Source organism: Mustela lutreola, chromosome 15 (genome assembly GCF_030435805.1).
Source record: "Mustela lutreola isolate mMusLut2 chromosome 15, mMusLut2.pri, whole genome shotgun sequence".
Lineage (NCBI taxonomy): Eukaryota > Metazoa > Chordata > Mammalia > Carnivora > Mustelidae > Mustela > Mustela lutreola.
Window position 1 is genome coordinate 65,386,993 of NC_081304.1, and position 17,765 is coordinate 65,404,757.

The 17,765-nt window shown below is 45.4% G+C and overlaps 1 protein-coding gene across 1 annotated transcript in view; it reads left to right on the top strand.

Moving 5' to 3' along the window:
- Positions 1–10,291: 10,291 nt before the first annotated feature.
- Positions 10,292–17,765, top strand: part of LOC131816170 (conserved oligomeric Golgi complex subunit 2-like) — a 31,205-nt gene continuing 23,731 nt past the window's right edge. Inside the window, exon 1 of the mRNA XM_059148626.1 lies at positions 10,292–10,478. Within this exon, the coding sequence (XP_059004609.1) occupies positions 10,407–10,478 (72 nt within the window). The 5' untranslated portion in view covers positions 10,292–10,406. The remainder of the gene's footprint in view (positions 10,479–17,765) is intronic.

Consider the following 17,765-nt stretch of genomic DNA (forward strand, 5'->3'; position numbering starts at 1 on the left):
GCAATTATCATATGATCTGTCTGATATGAGGAATTTGAAATGCAGGGTAACGGGTCATGGGAGGTAGGAAGGGAAAAAATGAAACAAGATGGGTTGGGGAGAGATACAAACCATAACACTTAATCTCACAAAACAAACCTAGGTTTGCAGGGATGGAGCGGGTGGCCGGGTTATGAACATTGGGGAGGGTATGTGATATGGTGAGTTCTGTGAAATGTGTAACACAGAAAATCACAGACCTGCACCCTTGGGGCAAATAGAACATTATATGTTAATTAAAAAAAATTTTACCTGTGCTTTATGCAGTCTGGGGGAGGATGGGCACACATATAAACCCAAATAGTGATTGATCCACCTGAGACCAATAGGACCAATCAGAGTCTCCCTGGGATTGATATGTAAATGACAGGAAGACAAATTTCTCTCTTTACGCGAGTGACTGGTCTTGCTGGATGGGATTCAGGAGCTGGCCATGACCATCTTCCTGGACACTTGAAGAGTCTGACCAGAAAAGAAAGCAGCCATATGGAGACGAGTAAACATGAGACATGGACAAAGAGAAAAGTGTTTTGCCGTTTTCCAGTCCCTAGTTCATGATTCTGAAATTTTAGTTCTGCAGCTCTTCTTTTGATTTTTTAAAAAGATTTTTTTATTTATCTGACAGAGATCACAAGTAGGGAGAGAGAGGAGGAAGCAGGCTCCCTGCAGAGCAGAGAGCCTGGTGTGGGGCTCGATCTCAGGACCCTGGGATCATGACCTGAGCCGATGGCAGAGGCTTAACCCACTGAGCCACCCAGGTACCCCATCTTCTTTTGGATTTTTATGAACTTCTGTGGTATCCACCCCTACAGGAACCTGGACATTCCTTTGTTTTTTGTTTGTTTGCTTCCTTTTCCCTTTTGGTTCCTCCAGTTTTCTTTGGATTGCTGCCACTTGCAAGCAAAGGGTCTTGTAAAAATACCACACCAAGGAAATTCACACGTCCTTAGGAGCTATTGAGTAAGTTCCTGTAGGGGAAGGACACAGTGAGATGCACATTTTAGAGTGATCATCTTAGAATAAGTTTAGAGGATGAATTGGTGTGAGGAGGGGAGGGAAAGGGGCATATTCCTGAAGATGAGATGACAGGTTGGAAGGCCGTTATGGTCATTCTGGCAAAGTATGGTGAGTGCCTGAAACAGAAGAGAAAAGGGGGCCGAGGAAAGATTAAACTTACACAAGGTGAGAAGACTAATGAGATTTTATGAAATCTGAGTTTGTGAAATCGGATATTGCTAGGCTTTTAGCACACTTACTTTGGGATCTAATCTTCAAAAATATTTAAATATCTCTGGTGGTGACAACACCATCGTCTTTCCAGTGATTAAGAACTCTGAAATCTTAATCTGGCCTGGGCTGTAGAATGTCAGCTGCGGCTTGAGCACAACAAAAAGCCGTTGAAGGGTTTTACACTGGTGGGTGGAGGGTGGTCATGGGATTCCTTTTGCATTTTTAAAATGTCATTTTTGGCTGCTGTGTAAAGAATGGATAGAGAAAAGGCAAAGATAGTAACAAATCATTCTCCAATATTTACGGAACATCTACTATGTGTCAGGTACTGTTCTAAACCCTAAAGACAGAATAGTTAACAAGAGACAAAATAAATTTGATGTCCTCTTGGAGTTTTCATTTTAGTTGTTGAGTGAGAAATGAAGCAAATAAATACACATACATATCAGGGGTTGATGTGGGGTAGGAAGGAAACTAAGCTGAGTGAGTGGACATGGGGTGTGGGGTTTAGGGGAGCAGGTTGGTATTTTCTATGGGACTGTGTCAGGGAAGTCTCCCTCATTTGAGGAAAGACCTGGAGGAAATTAAGGAACAAGCAGTTGTGCTGTTTGGAGAAGAGCATCCCACACAAAGCAAACAGGACTGATGTTTAAAGGTCAGGAAGCTCAAAAAAACCCAGCCAGGAAAGGAGCCATCATCACTGTCCAGTGTGGAAGAGGAAGGGAGAGCCAACATCACGATGAAAAAGATAGAATATTTCCAGAGAAGTGGAGGGAGTTCTATGTCTATAGGACTGACAGGTTGATTCATTTGGATCTGAAAGTTAATCATTGGATTTGGCAACTTGGTGGTGATTAGCGATCTTGTAAAATATCTGTGTAGGTGTAGTCGTGGGACCAGTGACTGTTAACAGTGTCTGAAGTGCAAAAAAAATTTCAGGGTTTGGATTCAAATGGGAGCAATGGATATAAAGAGCAGTGAGCAAGTCTGACTTCTGTTTTGGAGGTCAAATCAGTTGGTTTTGCTGATGGATTAGATACGAGAAAAGGGAAAGGGGGAATTTATCCCAGGGGCTGAGGCTTTAGTCAGTAGGAGGTGGGGATGCTGTTTACTAAGATGGGGAGACTGGGACAGGAGCAGGTGAGGAGGGAGCAGGATATAAATCATGGTGAAAATAAGACTCCTGTTACATATTCATGGAGAAATATGCTGCAGGCAGCTGGCCATGTGATTATCAGCTCCAAGGGAGGGTTAGGATTAAAGACGTTAACTTCAGAGCCTTCAGCTTCTACAAAGAACTTAAATCAATGATGCTGAATGGAATCGGCCAAAGCAGTGGTTTTAAAACTGGGGCTGGGAGGCAAGTAGTTTTGCTCCCAGGGCCGATTGAACAATATCTGGCGACATTTTTGGTGGTCACCACTTGGGGGGGGGGTGCTGCTGGCATCTAGTGGCTAGAGACCAGAGATGCTGCTAACTGTCCTGCAGGGCACAGGACAGCCCCACAGCAGAGAATCACCCACCAGGTATCAATAGTGCTAGGTTGTGAAAGCCTGATCGAGGGAGAGAGAGAGAGCGAGAGAGAGCGAACGCATAGCTACAGAAGACCCAGAATCAAGCTCTTCAAAGGGGCAGAGATGAAATAGAGAAGCAAATTGAGAATACAGGTCCAGGATGGTAGGAAGAGAAACCATGTGATTAAGAGGGCACTAAGGAAGCGGGAACCTAGAGACACCGAGTACATTCACGTTTGCTAGTGATAGGCGTGTATGGTGCATGGACCGCCTATGAGAATTCACACACCTTGCACATTTTTAAGTGGACATCTGGAACTTTTTAATCATAAACTTCTCATCATAATATATGTATATTTTATTAACTAGGTGTTGAAAATATTAAACATTTAAAAAATGAGATAGAGGGCACCTGGGTGGCTCAGTCACTAAGCAGCTGCCTTTGGCTCAGGTCATGATCCCAGGGGCCTGGGATGAAGGCCCACATTCCTGATCAGCAGGAAGCCTGCTTCTCCCTCCCCCGCTCTCCCTACTTGTGTTCTGTGTGTGTGTGTGTGTGTGTGTGTGTGTGTGTGTCTACTAAATAAATAAATAAATATTTAAAAAGAAAATGAGAAAGAAAAGGATCGAGTTCATTGGAATAACATTTGCCTGCTACAAGTTGATTTTTTTTTTAAAGCAGAACAGTCTCATTTTCTGTTATTTTATTTCCCAAACCATACTAGAATGGAATGAAACCATTAAAATCCTTACTTGTGCTTTTCCCTATTATGTCCCTAAAAATATGTAGTTTAATTTAAATATGAAGGAATGAGTGTCACTAACCAAAACTGATTGTTATTCTGAGCACTTCCAACATCTGCCCTAATCCCCTTTCCGATGTTAACCTTTACCCTTAATAAGGAGAGTAAGCTCTAAAGGTGGAGCCCCAGGACTGCCCTCAGAAGGGCATTATTTGAAACAAAACTGGTATTTCAACTTTGGTATCAGCCCAAGTCCTACACTCTAATAAGATCTGAGAGGAGTGTCTTGATCTTCCAGGAAGGAGAGGAGTATCCTGATATCAGACCCAAGAATGGGCATATCACCTATCCTACAGAGTACACATGGAGTTTGGATCTGGAAATGGACTCCCTTAAAATGATCTGCACATAAGGATTCGTTATAGAGATTTTTCAACTACCCTTGGGGACATGGTACCCTACACCCACAGGTGTAGACAAATATTTTACAAGCTATGCTGGGAATGAGGTGGGGAGAGAAATATGGAGGTTGTTATAGGAAGGTAGAAGGTTAAAGGAAGTCTTTGTTTTGGGTTTTTTCCTTTTGTTTTTAAGAAAAAGGTCATTTGTCTTCTGACTGGAAGGATCCATTGGAACAAGAATTTGATATTGACCCTGGGAGTGGAGTCCTGGAGAGGGCTGGAAGGAACAAATCCCAGGCACAAGGAAGAACAAACCCTAGCTGGAGATGTCTGCTCTTCTCAATAAACCTGCTCTGTCTTCAAATCTTTCTGTGTTTCTTGTACATTTCTCCAATTACCATGTAAATTCCATTATGCCAGGGACTTTTCTGTGTCGTTCACCACAGATTTACAAACACTCATGGCACTCTGTAGCACACAGTAGGTACTGACTAAATATTTGTTGAGTAAATGTCTAAAAACAAATTAAAAATGGATACAAATGTAGGTATAGATTTGATTGGGTGGTGGTAAGATAAGGGAATTCCTGCACAAAGGGCTTTTATTTTCTTGAAGTGTCACACTAGTGATGAAGTTTTGGAACACAGGTGAGGTTTGGTGGGGTGAGGTCCAGAGCCGATGACCAAGAAAGGATTCTTGAGACGTCTTAGGTGCAAATGGTGGTTTTATTAAAACACAGGGACAGGACCCAAGGGCAGAAAGAGCTGCTCAGACAGAGGCATGGTTGACTGGGAGCTGAGGAAGGTGAGGACAAAGGGGGTGTCCAGAAGGACTGTCATATGATAAAGAAGAATTTCAGGATAAGGGAGACCTGGTTATTGTCAAGTCAAGGCTGTTTTTGCCTCTAATGTGGGAAAGCATGAAGACAGTCGGAAGTTTCCTGGAGATATGTTACTTTCCTCCTATCACACATCCTTGTCAGTGACCTTTGGGCTTAGCAGAAATTCAGTTTTATTACACTTCCCTCCCCCTTAGCCTCCCTCAATTTTATGGAGGGGAGGGTGATGTTAGGGCTTCCGGAAACTGAGGTATGGGTCTCTGGAAGTCAGGCTATTGATGAGAAATCTTCTTCCTTCCTTGTAAGTCACTAGGACATTCGTAGATGGAGGGATACTCTTGTCCTGCAGGACTGGGATCTCTATCAGTTAAGCATCGTTTTTCCTTTAGGGCAGCCAGGAGTGCATGAGGAATGTTACACATATGGCTTGGGGAGAGGGTGTAGGGCGCCAGCTTCTGCTTTGTCCTAAGCTTGCCTTCTGCTCCCTCATCCCTAGGACAGGAGCTGGGAGTGAGGTGACATAGTTCAGAAGAGGTGGGGGTAGGGATTGTTGAGGCAAGTCTTGAAGGAGGGAAAGCAAACTCACCGGAGAGACAAGGGAGTTTGAAGCCAGGGTTGAGTATCCACTGGATAATTGTGGTCAAGTGTTTTAAAGTACAGCAGGTTGGCTCAGCTGTATGATTCCTTCCTGGTTTCTGGTGCATGCCGCTGGCATTGGTAGAATCATTTCTAAAGAAACAAAGCAAAAGAGGATAAGCCATTCTTTCACAAACGATGATGAATCAAGTTTTGAACATGCTGGGTTTTGAGGCACAGGTGGGGCATCAGTGAAATAGCATGAGTAGGTAGTCAGTTACACGGGCCTGGTGGGTAGGAAAGAAACAGATGGTTATGTATCAGTGGGAGAGATGTTGGCTAGGGAATGGGAGCTGAAACCAAGGGCACAGTTGATATCACTACAAGAGAGGGTAGCTTGGAAGAGAAAGGTTAACTGAACCCCCGGGGAAACCCTGATGGGAATGTCACATGCATTTCTCAGGCATGCCAATGTTGACACAGATTACTGTAACTCCTGGGGGCCAGAAGCCATGTCTTTGAGATTCATTCATTCTCTGCCTCTGGCATAGCGTGGGCCACATTGAAGGTAATTCTAAAATTCATTCCGATTTGATTTCATTGCACTTTTCATTTACCAGAATCTTGTCATGGTTTGATAGTGTATCATTTTCTCGAAAAGATTAAATAAGGACCATTTTACAAATATGAGATGAATGCCTGAAGGGATTTTGTTTAATTCATTCATTAGCTCGGGAACCACTAAGATGTTACCACCACTTCAAGCAAGAATCTCAAGGCAGACACATATACAATCAGTAATACTTAAACGAATTTGCTTTGATAGATGCAAATAGATATGCAAATAGAATGCAAATGGATGCAAAACTGCCTTCTACCAAAGGAAAGGAGGTCAACTGTACTTCCAGTGGACAAAATTCATTTACATATAGCTAGACAAGATCATCTGCATCCACATCAATTATGTACAATCTATAGAGTTGCAAAATAGCTCAAAGACAAGAAAGGCACAGAATATCCCATAGAATTGGTCAGCCCAGAAGGGTACATGAGACAACACCTGTTTTCCCTTGGAAGACACTATAATCTTTTAGGTTCATTTCAATGTCTTTCATGATTTTGCCTATGCTTTAAAAGAGAAAAAAAAGTTACCCTTATCATTCTTATTAGTTTGAAAAAAAAACTAATAAAATACTAGTCTGTTATAAAATACACATGGAAGAATGTTCTGGCACTATCATACCCAATTTGGGGTACTAACTGATTAGGAAGATGAGGCAGAATTTGGGAGCCCGTAGGATGAGTCTGTTTCCGGTTTGAATGGGAAACATTTAAGAATCAAACTAAATGATCCCAAATCCACTCTGGAATTAAACAGGTTATAAGGAAAATACAGAAGATGTTGAAATGGACCTGTTGGCTCATTGTGAGCTTTCCTGGTCGAATTGAGACCTCTACCATGATGCTTGTCCTCCATGTCCCACCCGTCCCATACCTGCTATCCTGTCACCAAAGGGCCACCAGACTTTAGGCTCAGTCTGCAGTTCCAAATGGAAACCCTCTGTTCCCACAGTAGTGGACAGGATGACTCTGGTTGCTGGTGGAAGCGTCAGCTGCTTTAGTCCAACAGTTCAAGAGAGGATCAGAAGAGCATAAGGACGATATTGGAAAAAAATGCTCGGGCGAATGTCCAGAACACAATATTTCTCTTTGCAATTTTTGAGTGTTCTGTAGCCAACCTGCCAAAAAAAATGTGAAAACTATAAATAGAGAGGAGTGGGAAGGAGAAATGAGGACCTGTCACAGTGCCAGCAAAAATAGGGAACTGAGAATCTTCCAGAGATTCAGAGTCAAAGGGGGTTAATATTTACTTAGAAAAGAAGTCGTGGGCACAAGTTCTAGGATGAAATGAAGGCAAGAGAGGGAAGTTAGGGAATCGAGAGAGAGAGAGAGACTTGAAGATAAAAAAAGTCAACTTAAAGTCTCATTCCTCATTAAGGAAAGTACAGATCAGAGAAGAGGGGAGAGACTGGGATATAGCTGATCGCTGATTGTGTCTGGCTCTGATTAGAAGCTTTGTATCCACTTTTTAATTTCATCTTCCAGCCTGTTTCCTGGATTCCAGCTTCTATTTCCTATGAAATAGGTACCATCACCAAAGACGAGAGTCAAACATGTAACAGTAGTCAAATCTTTAACAGCGTGGACAACTAACTAACCAAAAGCTGGCCCGGGGACCCCTGCAGAGTCAAGTGTTACACGCCCAGTGCCTGGATCGCGAGGCCATGGTAGGGATCTTGGGAAGGGTTCAGGGTAGGGAGACACACAGCAGGTTCTGGCCAGAGGCTAGTTACCAAACTTTGTGTGGCTGAAGGGGTGTGTACCAGCTGAGTGTCAGCTCCCAGATGAAACTGAGGGAAATGTCCTTTGGGAAGGTTTCCGCTGACTCTCTGCCTTTCCTTCATCCTCCCCAGGGTGTTCCATTAGCATTTGGGGTCTGGGGTCTTGCCTGTTGCTCCTGGCTTTGGTGGGCCACGCCACTGCCACAGCCAGGGCTCCAAGTGGCAGTGAACTGTATGGGCTCTTGACTGTTCCCTCCTGACTCTCGGAAGGAGAACAGGCAGCAGGGATTTTCATTCTTTGTTGGAACCTACTCTCTTCAGCAACCCCAAGATCAGTACCCCAGGCTGCACAAGCTCAGGTTCATGTCTTTACCAAAGGCCGGCAATAATTTCAGAAAGGAATGACAATGAAGGCAAAAAACAGTTCAACTACTCGCTCATCTGGACTTCTAGGGCAGGGAGGTTCCCAGAAAACTTTGTTCCGTCAGTCTGGCACCCTTGCCCCCCCTCTCGGTGCCTTGGTGATGAGTGTGGGCCTTGCTGTTTACGCTGCCTGAATTTGCCCTTGTCGCTTATTAGCACTGTGGCCCTACAAGTCTGAGAGGCTAAAAGTCATGCCTCTCAGAGCCAATCAGAATAGCTTATTAGACGTATTGACTCTGGCATAGTAGGCCTGTGCGGCAATCTCTCTTCTTCATCCCTCCTCCTTCTCAGTCTTCCCCTCCTCCACCTCTTCCTCCTCCTTCTTTGATGTGTAAACCAAGGTATTTGGGGAGCAGGGAATGATGTGATGTTTGGGATTTACTTTAAAATATATTCAGACCTCCCCTCTCTCCCAAAAACAAAAATACAGGCACTTTGGGGGCAGTAGAAGGAGGAGGGCCTATGAAACAGTTGGGGAAGCAGAGTGATAAGTACTCGGAAGGGCCGGGATCCTTCTGCTCTACACACTTTGGTGTATGCTTGAGAATTTTCATAATAAGAGTAAACAAACAAAGACCAAATAATGAGGATTTCATTCCCTATATCCAAATGACCACAACAGGGCATAGAATGCACTTGCATAGTTGCTCCCCTGGCAATTTATTCTGATTCTCCAAATAAGATTCCAGCTCTCATCCTACCTGTCATAGTCTCTGGATATTGACTGGGCACGTTTTCCTCAACAAAGCCTTGCCAGGCCCACTGCTAGGGAATGTATTGTTTCAGATTATGTACTCAGGTTTTAAAGATTTTTTTTTATTTATTTATCAGAGAGAGAGGGGGAGAGAGCGAGCATAGGCAGACAGAATGGCAGGCAGAGGCAGAGGGAGAAACAGGCTCCCTGCTGAGCAAGGAGCCCCATGTGGGACTCGATCTGAGGATGCTGGTATCATGACCTGAGCCGAAGGCAGCTGCTTAACCAAGTGAGCCACCTAGGCGTCCCTGTACTCAAGTTTTTTTTTTTTAAAAAGTGACCAGTTTCCCGTTTGGAGTGACTGGAATGTAAGACTCACTGTAAGCCATTGTCTTGCTGTGTCCCATCCCTTTCTAAGGACTGCTCATGCTATCTCTGGGAGATCACAGCATTGGGAGGGGAAGCCCAGTCCTGGGCTATTACAGCAAAGCTGCAGCCTGAAGGGCGCGTGTGAGATCTGTGGTTTGAGCTGTCAGAGTCTCACGGAGAAAAAAAAGAGAAATGAATCATCATTTGACCATGACATTCCCACTAAAGGGGAGGACAGTGGGAGAAAGAGCAAAGGAAGAGGAAAGAAAAATCTCAAAATAAATGTGGGGTGGACGGCAGGAGGAGGAGGGGGTCTCGGAAATTGGGGGCAGGTGTGGCGATCGAACCAACGCTAGCCACAAACACACGATTCCGCCCATTCTAGAGCGGACTGGACATAAACATGCTCGCACATCTAGTTGTCGGCTGCGTTTTGTCGGCCGGCCGGTAGCGAGGTGATTCTTTAAGAGCTCTGAGAACCCAAACTTGTGGCCGCCCCGCAGCTGAGCTGAAGTGGAGCTGGGAGCGGCCCAGACGACCCGAGGCTGCCAGCTGACCACCTTCCTCCCTACAGATCGCTGGAGCCAAGCTCAGCGGGGGAGAAGCCAAGCTCGCAGGTGGGTGCCGGGGCTAAGGGCGAAAGCCGGGTTCCCAGAGAGGCCTCCGCGCCCAGGCGGCTGCAGCGGCGGCGCCTGGGGACCGGAGGCCTGACACCCGGACGCGCCCCCCTCTCTGGACAACCGGCCGCAGAAGTAAAGGGCCAGCATCCCGCCACGGCTATGCTTCCCGCGGGACAATCTCGGGAGAAGGTCCTGGAAGAGGTTCGCAGGCCGATTTTCCGAGGGAAAGGGCGAGGTGGGGAGGGAGCGCCCCTGACCCTCCCCGCCCTCCCTTCTCCCGCTCACCGGGGCATCAACAGCCTCGGGGCTGCCCTGCAGAAACGTAGGCGAGGTTGTAGTGTCGCCCTCCGCTGCACGGGGGCAGCATCACCTGCTGGCTCGATGGTAGCGGCCCGCGCGCCTCTCTTGGCGGAGGCAGGCGGAGGCAGGCGGAGGCAGGCGGAGGCGGGCCTGTGGCATCCTCTTTCATTGGCCGGGCAGGGGCGCTGCCATGTTAGAGGAAGCGGTGCCTTCTGTGCGGTGGAAATGCTGTGGCTTCACCGGTAGCGTCGGGGAGCGCAGCCTCCTACCTTTCCTCCTCGCTCGAGTGTTGGTGCTGAGAGGCGGCGGTCGGCGGGATGGAGAGAAGTAGGATGAACCTGCCCAAGGGGCCGGACACGCTCTGCTTCGACAAGGACGAGTTCATGAAGGTGCACGCCTGGGCTCCGCTCCCCGGAGCCGAGCCGTGGGTGGCCTGCCCTCCTTGGCCCTCCGGGGCCTCTCCTCGGGCTTCTCCTGTGGGCTTCCTGGGCTGTCCCCGCCCCGGACGGGTCCTCGGCGGGGACCTCACTGCACTTCACAGTGAGTCTCTTGGCCTCGGGTGGGCTAGGTGCAGCCTGGAGAAAGCACTCCTGTGAAATCGTGCACATTGAATGAAAAGGCCTGAAAGTTCAGGGCAAGTGGTTTTGAGCTAAACATAAAAGCCCCGGACCCGTAGGACCCGCCTCTGGTACCGTGCGGCACAGTCAGACCGCCGCTCCCCCGGCCTGCCAGAAGCCTCCCAGTGCCTTGTGCCTAGAAGCTGAGCGACTGTGCGTTGAACACATCTCTGAACACAAGTACTTACCAGGAATCGGGTCAAAAAGGCACTTAACCTAACGTTTATGCCTGACTTTTGTCTTAAGCTCCCGGAATGAGAAATCTGAAAGACTGCACTGTCCTTACTGGTTCTGGTCCAGTACTACAAAGCATACCAAGCTCCTTTTCTAAAGTTGCCCTACTTCTCTTGGTGAGGTCAGCCTGAAGCTGGCAGCAGATAACTGTAGGACATAAACTTACAGAATAGAAATTTAAACTGAAAAGACTTTACTGACAGGAAAGGTTCATCAGACATAGCCTTGAAAATGTCCCAAGGTTTGAATCAGAGCCAGGAGGAGCTTTATCTGTTTTCTGTATCCCTCTGGGTCTGTACTTAAACAATCAAAACGTATATGTTTAATTTCTAAGGATTGGGATTTAGTAGCTGGTTTCAGTGTTAAAAAGTTTTGGCTCTGTAGGTACCTAAAATTCTGAAAAGAGTTTGAATTTCTTACTTTTTTATGGCTTCAAGTCATAATATGTTTTTTTCTTTTTTGGGTTAACCAGCTAGTTCCTTTTTGATACTTGCATTCAGATCACATCTCCCAAACTCTGGCTTTAAAAGTGCTTATGTCTGGATCCTCTGCGGTGTGGCCATATCATTTTTAATATGTAGGGATGCCTAGACGAAGGTATATTGTACTCTTGTTTTTGTATGGTGATGTTAAGCCACTGTAATAAAAGGTGTAAATTGAATGGAGTGTCTGAAGGAGAGCACAGCGTGAATTCTCAGATCCAGAAACCTTTTGTTAACGAAGGACACGTGATTGATGAGGAGAGAGGTCATTGGAAGAAGAAAAGGCACACACACAGACTTAAAGAACGTCAAAGCACGGAAGTCTCTTTAGCTTGTCTGTCTTTGGACTTCGTCAGGCTTTCTTTGGGCCTAACCCTAGCATTTTCTCGCACTTCCTCGCCCCGCCATCTTTCTCACTCTGAGCTGACAGAATGCCTTTGGTCAAAGCAGCTTCGGAAAATAGAAATCTCAAAATAGCAGTTCTAAAGTAGGACTTAGAGGTAGGAAGAGAGCAAACTGGGAAAGTGGCTAGAATGCCAGCAATTCCATATTCTTTCAAGGCTCTGACATTTCTGAATATAATGTACAATTTGTAGTGTTAATGAACGTGACCCCTTCATACATAGAAGGAAAATACATGGAACAGCTGTTCTGTGTAAAGTGGTATTGATCTTCTATGTGGGAGCTGGAGATAAAGGTTATATGCAATTTGTGTTTCCGTCAGAGAGATGTTTTGTTAAGTTACAGTTCCGAGGCAGAAATGAGTGGAGAGCTTGCTGTCGGGGTTGTATTTCTACATAGGTGTCTTGTTTGGCACATTTTGGAATGAGACTGAGATGGTAGAAAGGCAGATGGGGTGGGGCTGCGGTTGCACCTTGGACACTGCATACATTGAGGGGTCCACGTTGATGCAGTCTTCACGGTAGAGCTGCAGTCAGGTTTACAGCAGGAAGTTGCATGGTCATATCTGTTGAGTTCGAGCTGACTGGTGGCAGGAGACTACTTAAAAAGTCATGTTTATGAGATCTAATGAGAAATAGACGGGGAAAGGTATGCAAAAGAGGTAGGTGATCAAAGTGCAGGAATGGCAGATGGGAAGGGTCACCTGGGGCAGAGGCACTGGCAACATCATACTTTTTCGGCTTAGAAATATGAAAATCCTTTGGGTTGACAGCCAAATAATAGATGAGCAGGACATAAGGTATTGGTAGTAGGGGAGAAAGTGGCATAACAGATAAATTAGACCATTTACATGGGTGTGTGCTATTGACATCACATGTAGCCTTCCTCTTCCATCTCAACATATGACTTCATCTCCAGTTTTACAGAAAAATTAGCAGCCATCCCACGGGACCTCCTCCATCCTGCTGATCATGAGCCCATTCTTGTATTTGTCCCCTTCTCCTCCTCGCCTGGTACGGGGAGGGGCTCTCCTTCCTCCTCGGGTTCAGTCTCCACTCTGGCTCGGAGTCCATGCCCTCCCGCCCTTCCAGGAGCCTGCGAGGATCCTCTCCCCTGCACTCCTTCCCATCATGCGCTCCTGTTTGATTCTCTCCCACTTGACTGCCCCACCTCTAGGTATTGCCCTGTCACTGTCGCGCATCACAGCCAGTGCTCAGGGGTTGACTTGACTTTCCCACCTTCCACCCTTCAGGCCCTGTCGTTCCACTAAAGAGTTCTTACCAAAACTGTTTCTAAGTCAGCGCACCTGACCTTTCTCTGTCTCCTTACTTGACATCGCAGTAGACCAAATGCTCTGCATTGCTTCCTGTCTTTCTTCTACCTCTCTGATGTGTCTCCTGTGCAAAGTCATGCTCCTGGTAGCCACTGAATGCTAATTATGGGCTCAGCCCCGTGTTCCTTTCTTTCCCTAGGTGACCTTTTGTGCAGCTTCATGACCACCTATCAGCAGGTCAGGCAGATTCCTGTCTCTGGCCCACACGCCTCCTGAGCACCAGTTCTGTGTATCGGACTTGCTGACCTTTCTTCTCAGATGTGTCTGTGGCCCCTCAGACTCATCAGGTTCAAGACGGAATTCATGAGCACCTCCTCCACTGAAAACCACCTTTCTTATTCTATTGCCTCTCTCAGTAAACACTTCATCCGTTTAGCCTGGAGTCGGGAAACCAGAAGTCAACTCCTACTCTGTCACCTTTCCAAAATCTAGTCTGTCACACCAAGTCCTGTGGATTTCGCTTCCTAAACCTCTTGAGTCCATATACATCTTTCCATCACTTCTCGTACCTTTGCAGTGCGCCCTTGCCATCACACCGTAGAAGCTTCTCACCCAGTCTCCATGCGTCTTTCTTGTCTTTCTGGCCCCTGGTCTACACTGCAGGCAAGCCACTCTTGTCAGAATGCGGATGTGATCTTGTATGTACCAGGTGACTGGTCAGTCCACCAGCTCTTGAAAAACCATTTTCCCATGCACTCGAACGTATTTCAAAAGAATCAGTCCCCCATGGGGTAGTTTTCCTTGGTAGACAGTTTGTTTCTGTGCTGAGCCAGTCTGCCTCCTTCGAACTTCTCTGTGTCAGTTCCTCTCTGGAACTTGTGGCTTTGTTGGCACCCCGGGTAGGCACATGATGACCTTTTCCATGAGAAGTGAAGGCAGGAGCCCTCTGGACGGTGAATATATGTACCCTCATGTTCCATAGGTAAAAGAACCGTGTGTGGGGGTGGGGGGGTAAGTCCTTGAGGCTCCTCCCTGTTCTAATTGGGTGAACTGGGAATTTTGAGACAGGCAGCAGGTCCTGTGTGTCCTTGTTTGCAGGGAGCATGCATTCTGATGGACAAAACGGAAAAGGGGAAGAATGAGCAGCTGCTCAGATCTGTTTGTACTGTGCTGGCTGATTAGCTGTGACCTGCAGATGTGGGTCCCATCCTCGGCTCTGCTCTCTGCCTGCTTATGTCTGACTTGGGGCAAATCACTCGCCTCCGGCCTTCTGTTTGCTTGTTAGTATAATGAGGTGGTGCTTATCTATGTGATCTTTGCCAGCTCCTCTGAAAAGACTCCAGTCCATCCTGGCTTGCAGATAAGGAAACTGAGGCCTGAGGTGTGATGACTTCCTTTAAAGCCACACAGCTAGTTGGGGCCAATCACAGGCCAGATCTCCTGACCCCCACGCATCAGTCCTTGGAAATCCTACTGTAATATGTTCCTTTCCAGAGGCCACAGGTGGGAACTGAGGGAAGTGGGACAATAAGAACATTAAGAATAGCCCAGAAGATGGCACAATGTCTGCATGCCTTGGCACCTGCATTTCACCAATAGGGCCACCTCTTACCTTAGAAGAAGTTCCCACAGGGCTGGTGATCTTGATGCCTGGCCTGGAGCTTATCTACGGTAAATGGGACCAGAGGGAAGTGATGGCTGTTTGAGGTGGACTTTGTTGATGGCGGCTGGAGATAGCAGCTGACAGAGGAGGAAGAGGGAAGAGTGACAGATGGCAGATAGCCGCAGGCCCGCAGGTCAGCCACTGTTGCCCAGGGTCACCCATCCCCCGGAGCTGTCTTCGTATCACAGGAGCTGAGTGCTTACCCTGTGGGTTCTTAGTTCGATGTCACGTCTTGATGACAAGATTCCATTCTCTTCCGCATCAGTTTGAGACAGACATCGTAATGAAATTCTAATTATCCAAATATGGAATGTAAGCCTGGAACTCATTTTATAGAGATATTTTCTTATGTGAACTACTTTCCCTGATGATAGAGGAGTTGTGACGATGTAACATCAGATATAGTTTATCTGATTGGCACTTGTAAGAAGGGTTCCCGGCAAAAAAGAACTGTTTTTTTGTTGTTGTTGTCCTCCCTTTTGATCTTTTCCATTCCTTTTTTTTTTTTTTTTTTTTTTGTCTTGTGAGCGGTCATCTGATTTATAAAAAGATGCAACAAAAAGTAAAATGGTACAAGATAATCAGTTTCAAAACATAAAAAAGTGAGTGTCTTTAGCCATAGCTCAGAACAGAGGAACTGGGTAAGGAGAATTGCTTGTATGAACTGGCAACAGGAAAAGTTGGTAAAGGAGAGCTGAGGAACTCTATTAAGACATAGGAGTGAGGGGCTCCATCATCATCTGGCATTCGCTCAGTGTCGTCTATATGGTTAGAGATGTCCATGATGGGAACTCCAGCAATCTTCTGGGTCTGGGTCAGCTGATGCCACAGTGTAACACTCTGAATTACTTCTGTACTGAGAAGTCATCTGCATAGTTTGTCTTGTGTGTACGTGGTAATCGTTTGAGTCTTGGCTCTTTCGCTATCCTTAGAGCCTCTTGATACTTTCACCCCGGTTTCTCAGTTTCATCCATTACACAGTCAGTTGTACAATTGGTACACTTGGCACACAGCCCGTCCATCATTGACCGGTCAAGTTTGGCCTAAATAGAAAAGTTGATAAAGTCGGTACCAACCAGGATGTGGTAAGTCGGCCCAGCTGTGTGTTTATATTGGAAAAAGCAGGAGGGATGTTGGGGGACTTCTCTTTCCTTGAGTGCATGGGATCCTTCTTTTCTTTCTTTTTAGGTTTTAATCTGTTCTTCTCTCAGAGAAGGATCTCAGAGCTAAGCATTTGCTTCCCAGTCACATACTTTCTTGCTTTCTCTTGCTTCCCCATGTTAACATCATGCCCATTTCTCCTTGCTTTTGATTTTCTAATTCACTCTTTGTAGAACCATAAAACTTATTTAAATAAAATGTTGGCCTACTAAGTTATTATTAGTAAGCTCTTTGTTCAAAATTTGAGAGCAAGAAGTATTATGTAAATATATCTTTTTGTTATTTAACTAGTCTTACAACATTTAGCATCAATTTTCTTGAAACATTTAAACAAATTAATCACAAACTGGGACTTGGGCTCTTTATTTCTTTTTTTTTTTTTTTAAGTAATCTCTATACCCAACATGGGACTTGAACTCACAACCCTGAGATCAAGACCTGCATGCTCCAGTGGCTGAACGAGCCAGGTGCCCTTTGGGCTTTTTGTTTTTCAGTTCCTCAGGTGAGGGGCTGCCTTAGTGGCTCAGAGGGTTAAGCTTATGCCTTCAGCTCAGGTCATGGTCTCAGGGTCCTGGGATCGAGCCCTGCATGGGACACTCTGCTCAGCATGGAGCATGATTCCCTCGCTCTCTGCCTACTTGTGATCTCTCTCTCTGTGTCAAGTAAATAAATAAAATCTTAAAAAAAAAAAGTTCCTTAAGTGATTCTAATGTGTGACCAGTGTTGAGAACTCTAGCACTGGATAATTCCTTTAAATAGCTCAAGAAATTAATTTTGAAAAGCAAACTAAAAGCCTACATAGATTATGATTGGTGTTAAATTGAGGGGAAAAAAGAGATAAAGAGAAGAAATCAGCTGGAACAGAGTGTAATTAGGTACTCAAATATTTGTTAGATGGATAAATACATTTACGGAATGTAGGGTTTTTTTTTTTTTTTGTCTCTTCATAAATATGTCAAATGGGTATATAAATTCAAGAAAGGAGTTTGATATAAAATTGATGAAAATGTTAGAACAGAAGTTTTTTAGAATTTCAGTGTTACTGTTTCATGATGCTTTTAAGATGATCTCTCTGTATATGGTGGGAAGATCTTGTTAGCATATGTTTTTAATTTCTCAAGCTTGAATAATTTAGTCACCGAACAAAGATTTAGAATGAGTTTTGGGAGACACAAGTCCTAGATTATGTCCCCACCTAGCTGGGTCAGAGATTTGAGAGCAGGGGCTGGAGGGAAGAGCTCCAAGGACATTTTTGTATACATGCTGATACCTTGGGCGGGAACACTCTTCCCACACTTCCTGTGGCTAGCTCCTTTGTGTCATTTGGATCTCAACTCATTGTTCTATATTTCCTGGTTCATCCAAGTTAAAATACATCCCATTTGTCACTCAGATCTTTACTGTGTCCTGTTTTCTTTTTAGCTGTGATCACTATTCATTAATCACTATTTGATCACTGTTCATTAATATAATGTTTGTTTACATATTTATTTTCTCATTTCTGCATTAGAATATCTGCTCCTTAAAAGCAGAGACCTTGTCTTTTCTTTTCATGACTATGTCCCCAGGTTTTAGAGCAGAGCTGGAGTTGCATGATAAATATTTGAGGAATATTTATGGGATATACAGGGACATTTATTCATCTCTGTTGTCCATTGTTTTCAAGAATGGTTGGAAACACACACATACGTGAGCTCACACAATCTTTCTATGTCTTTCAACCCCTCTGTAGTGTGCAGATTAGTGCTTAACTATTTTGGTTTTTTGTCTCGATAAAATGGGACATGTTTCAGGTCAGAGCTCATAAATTTCATATGCCCTCTTAGTACTTCTCATCTTTACAG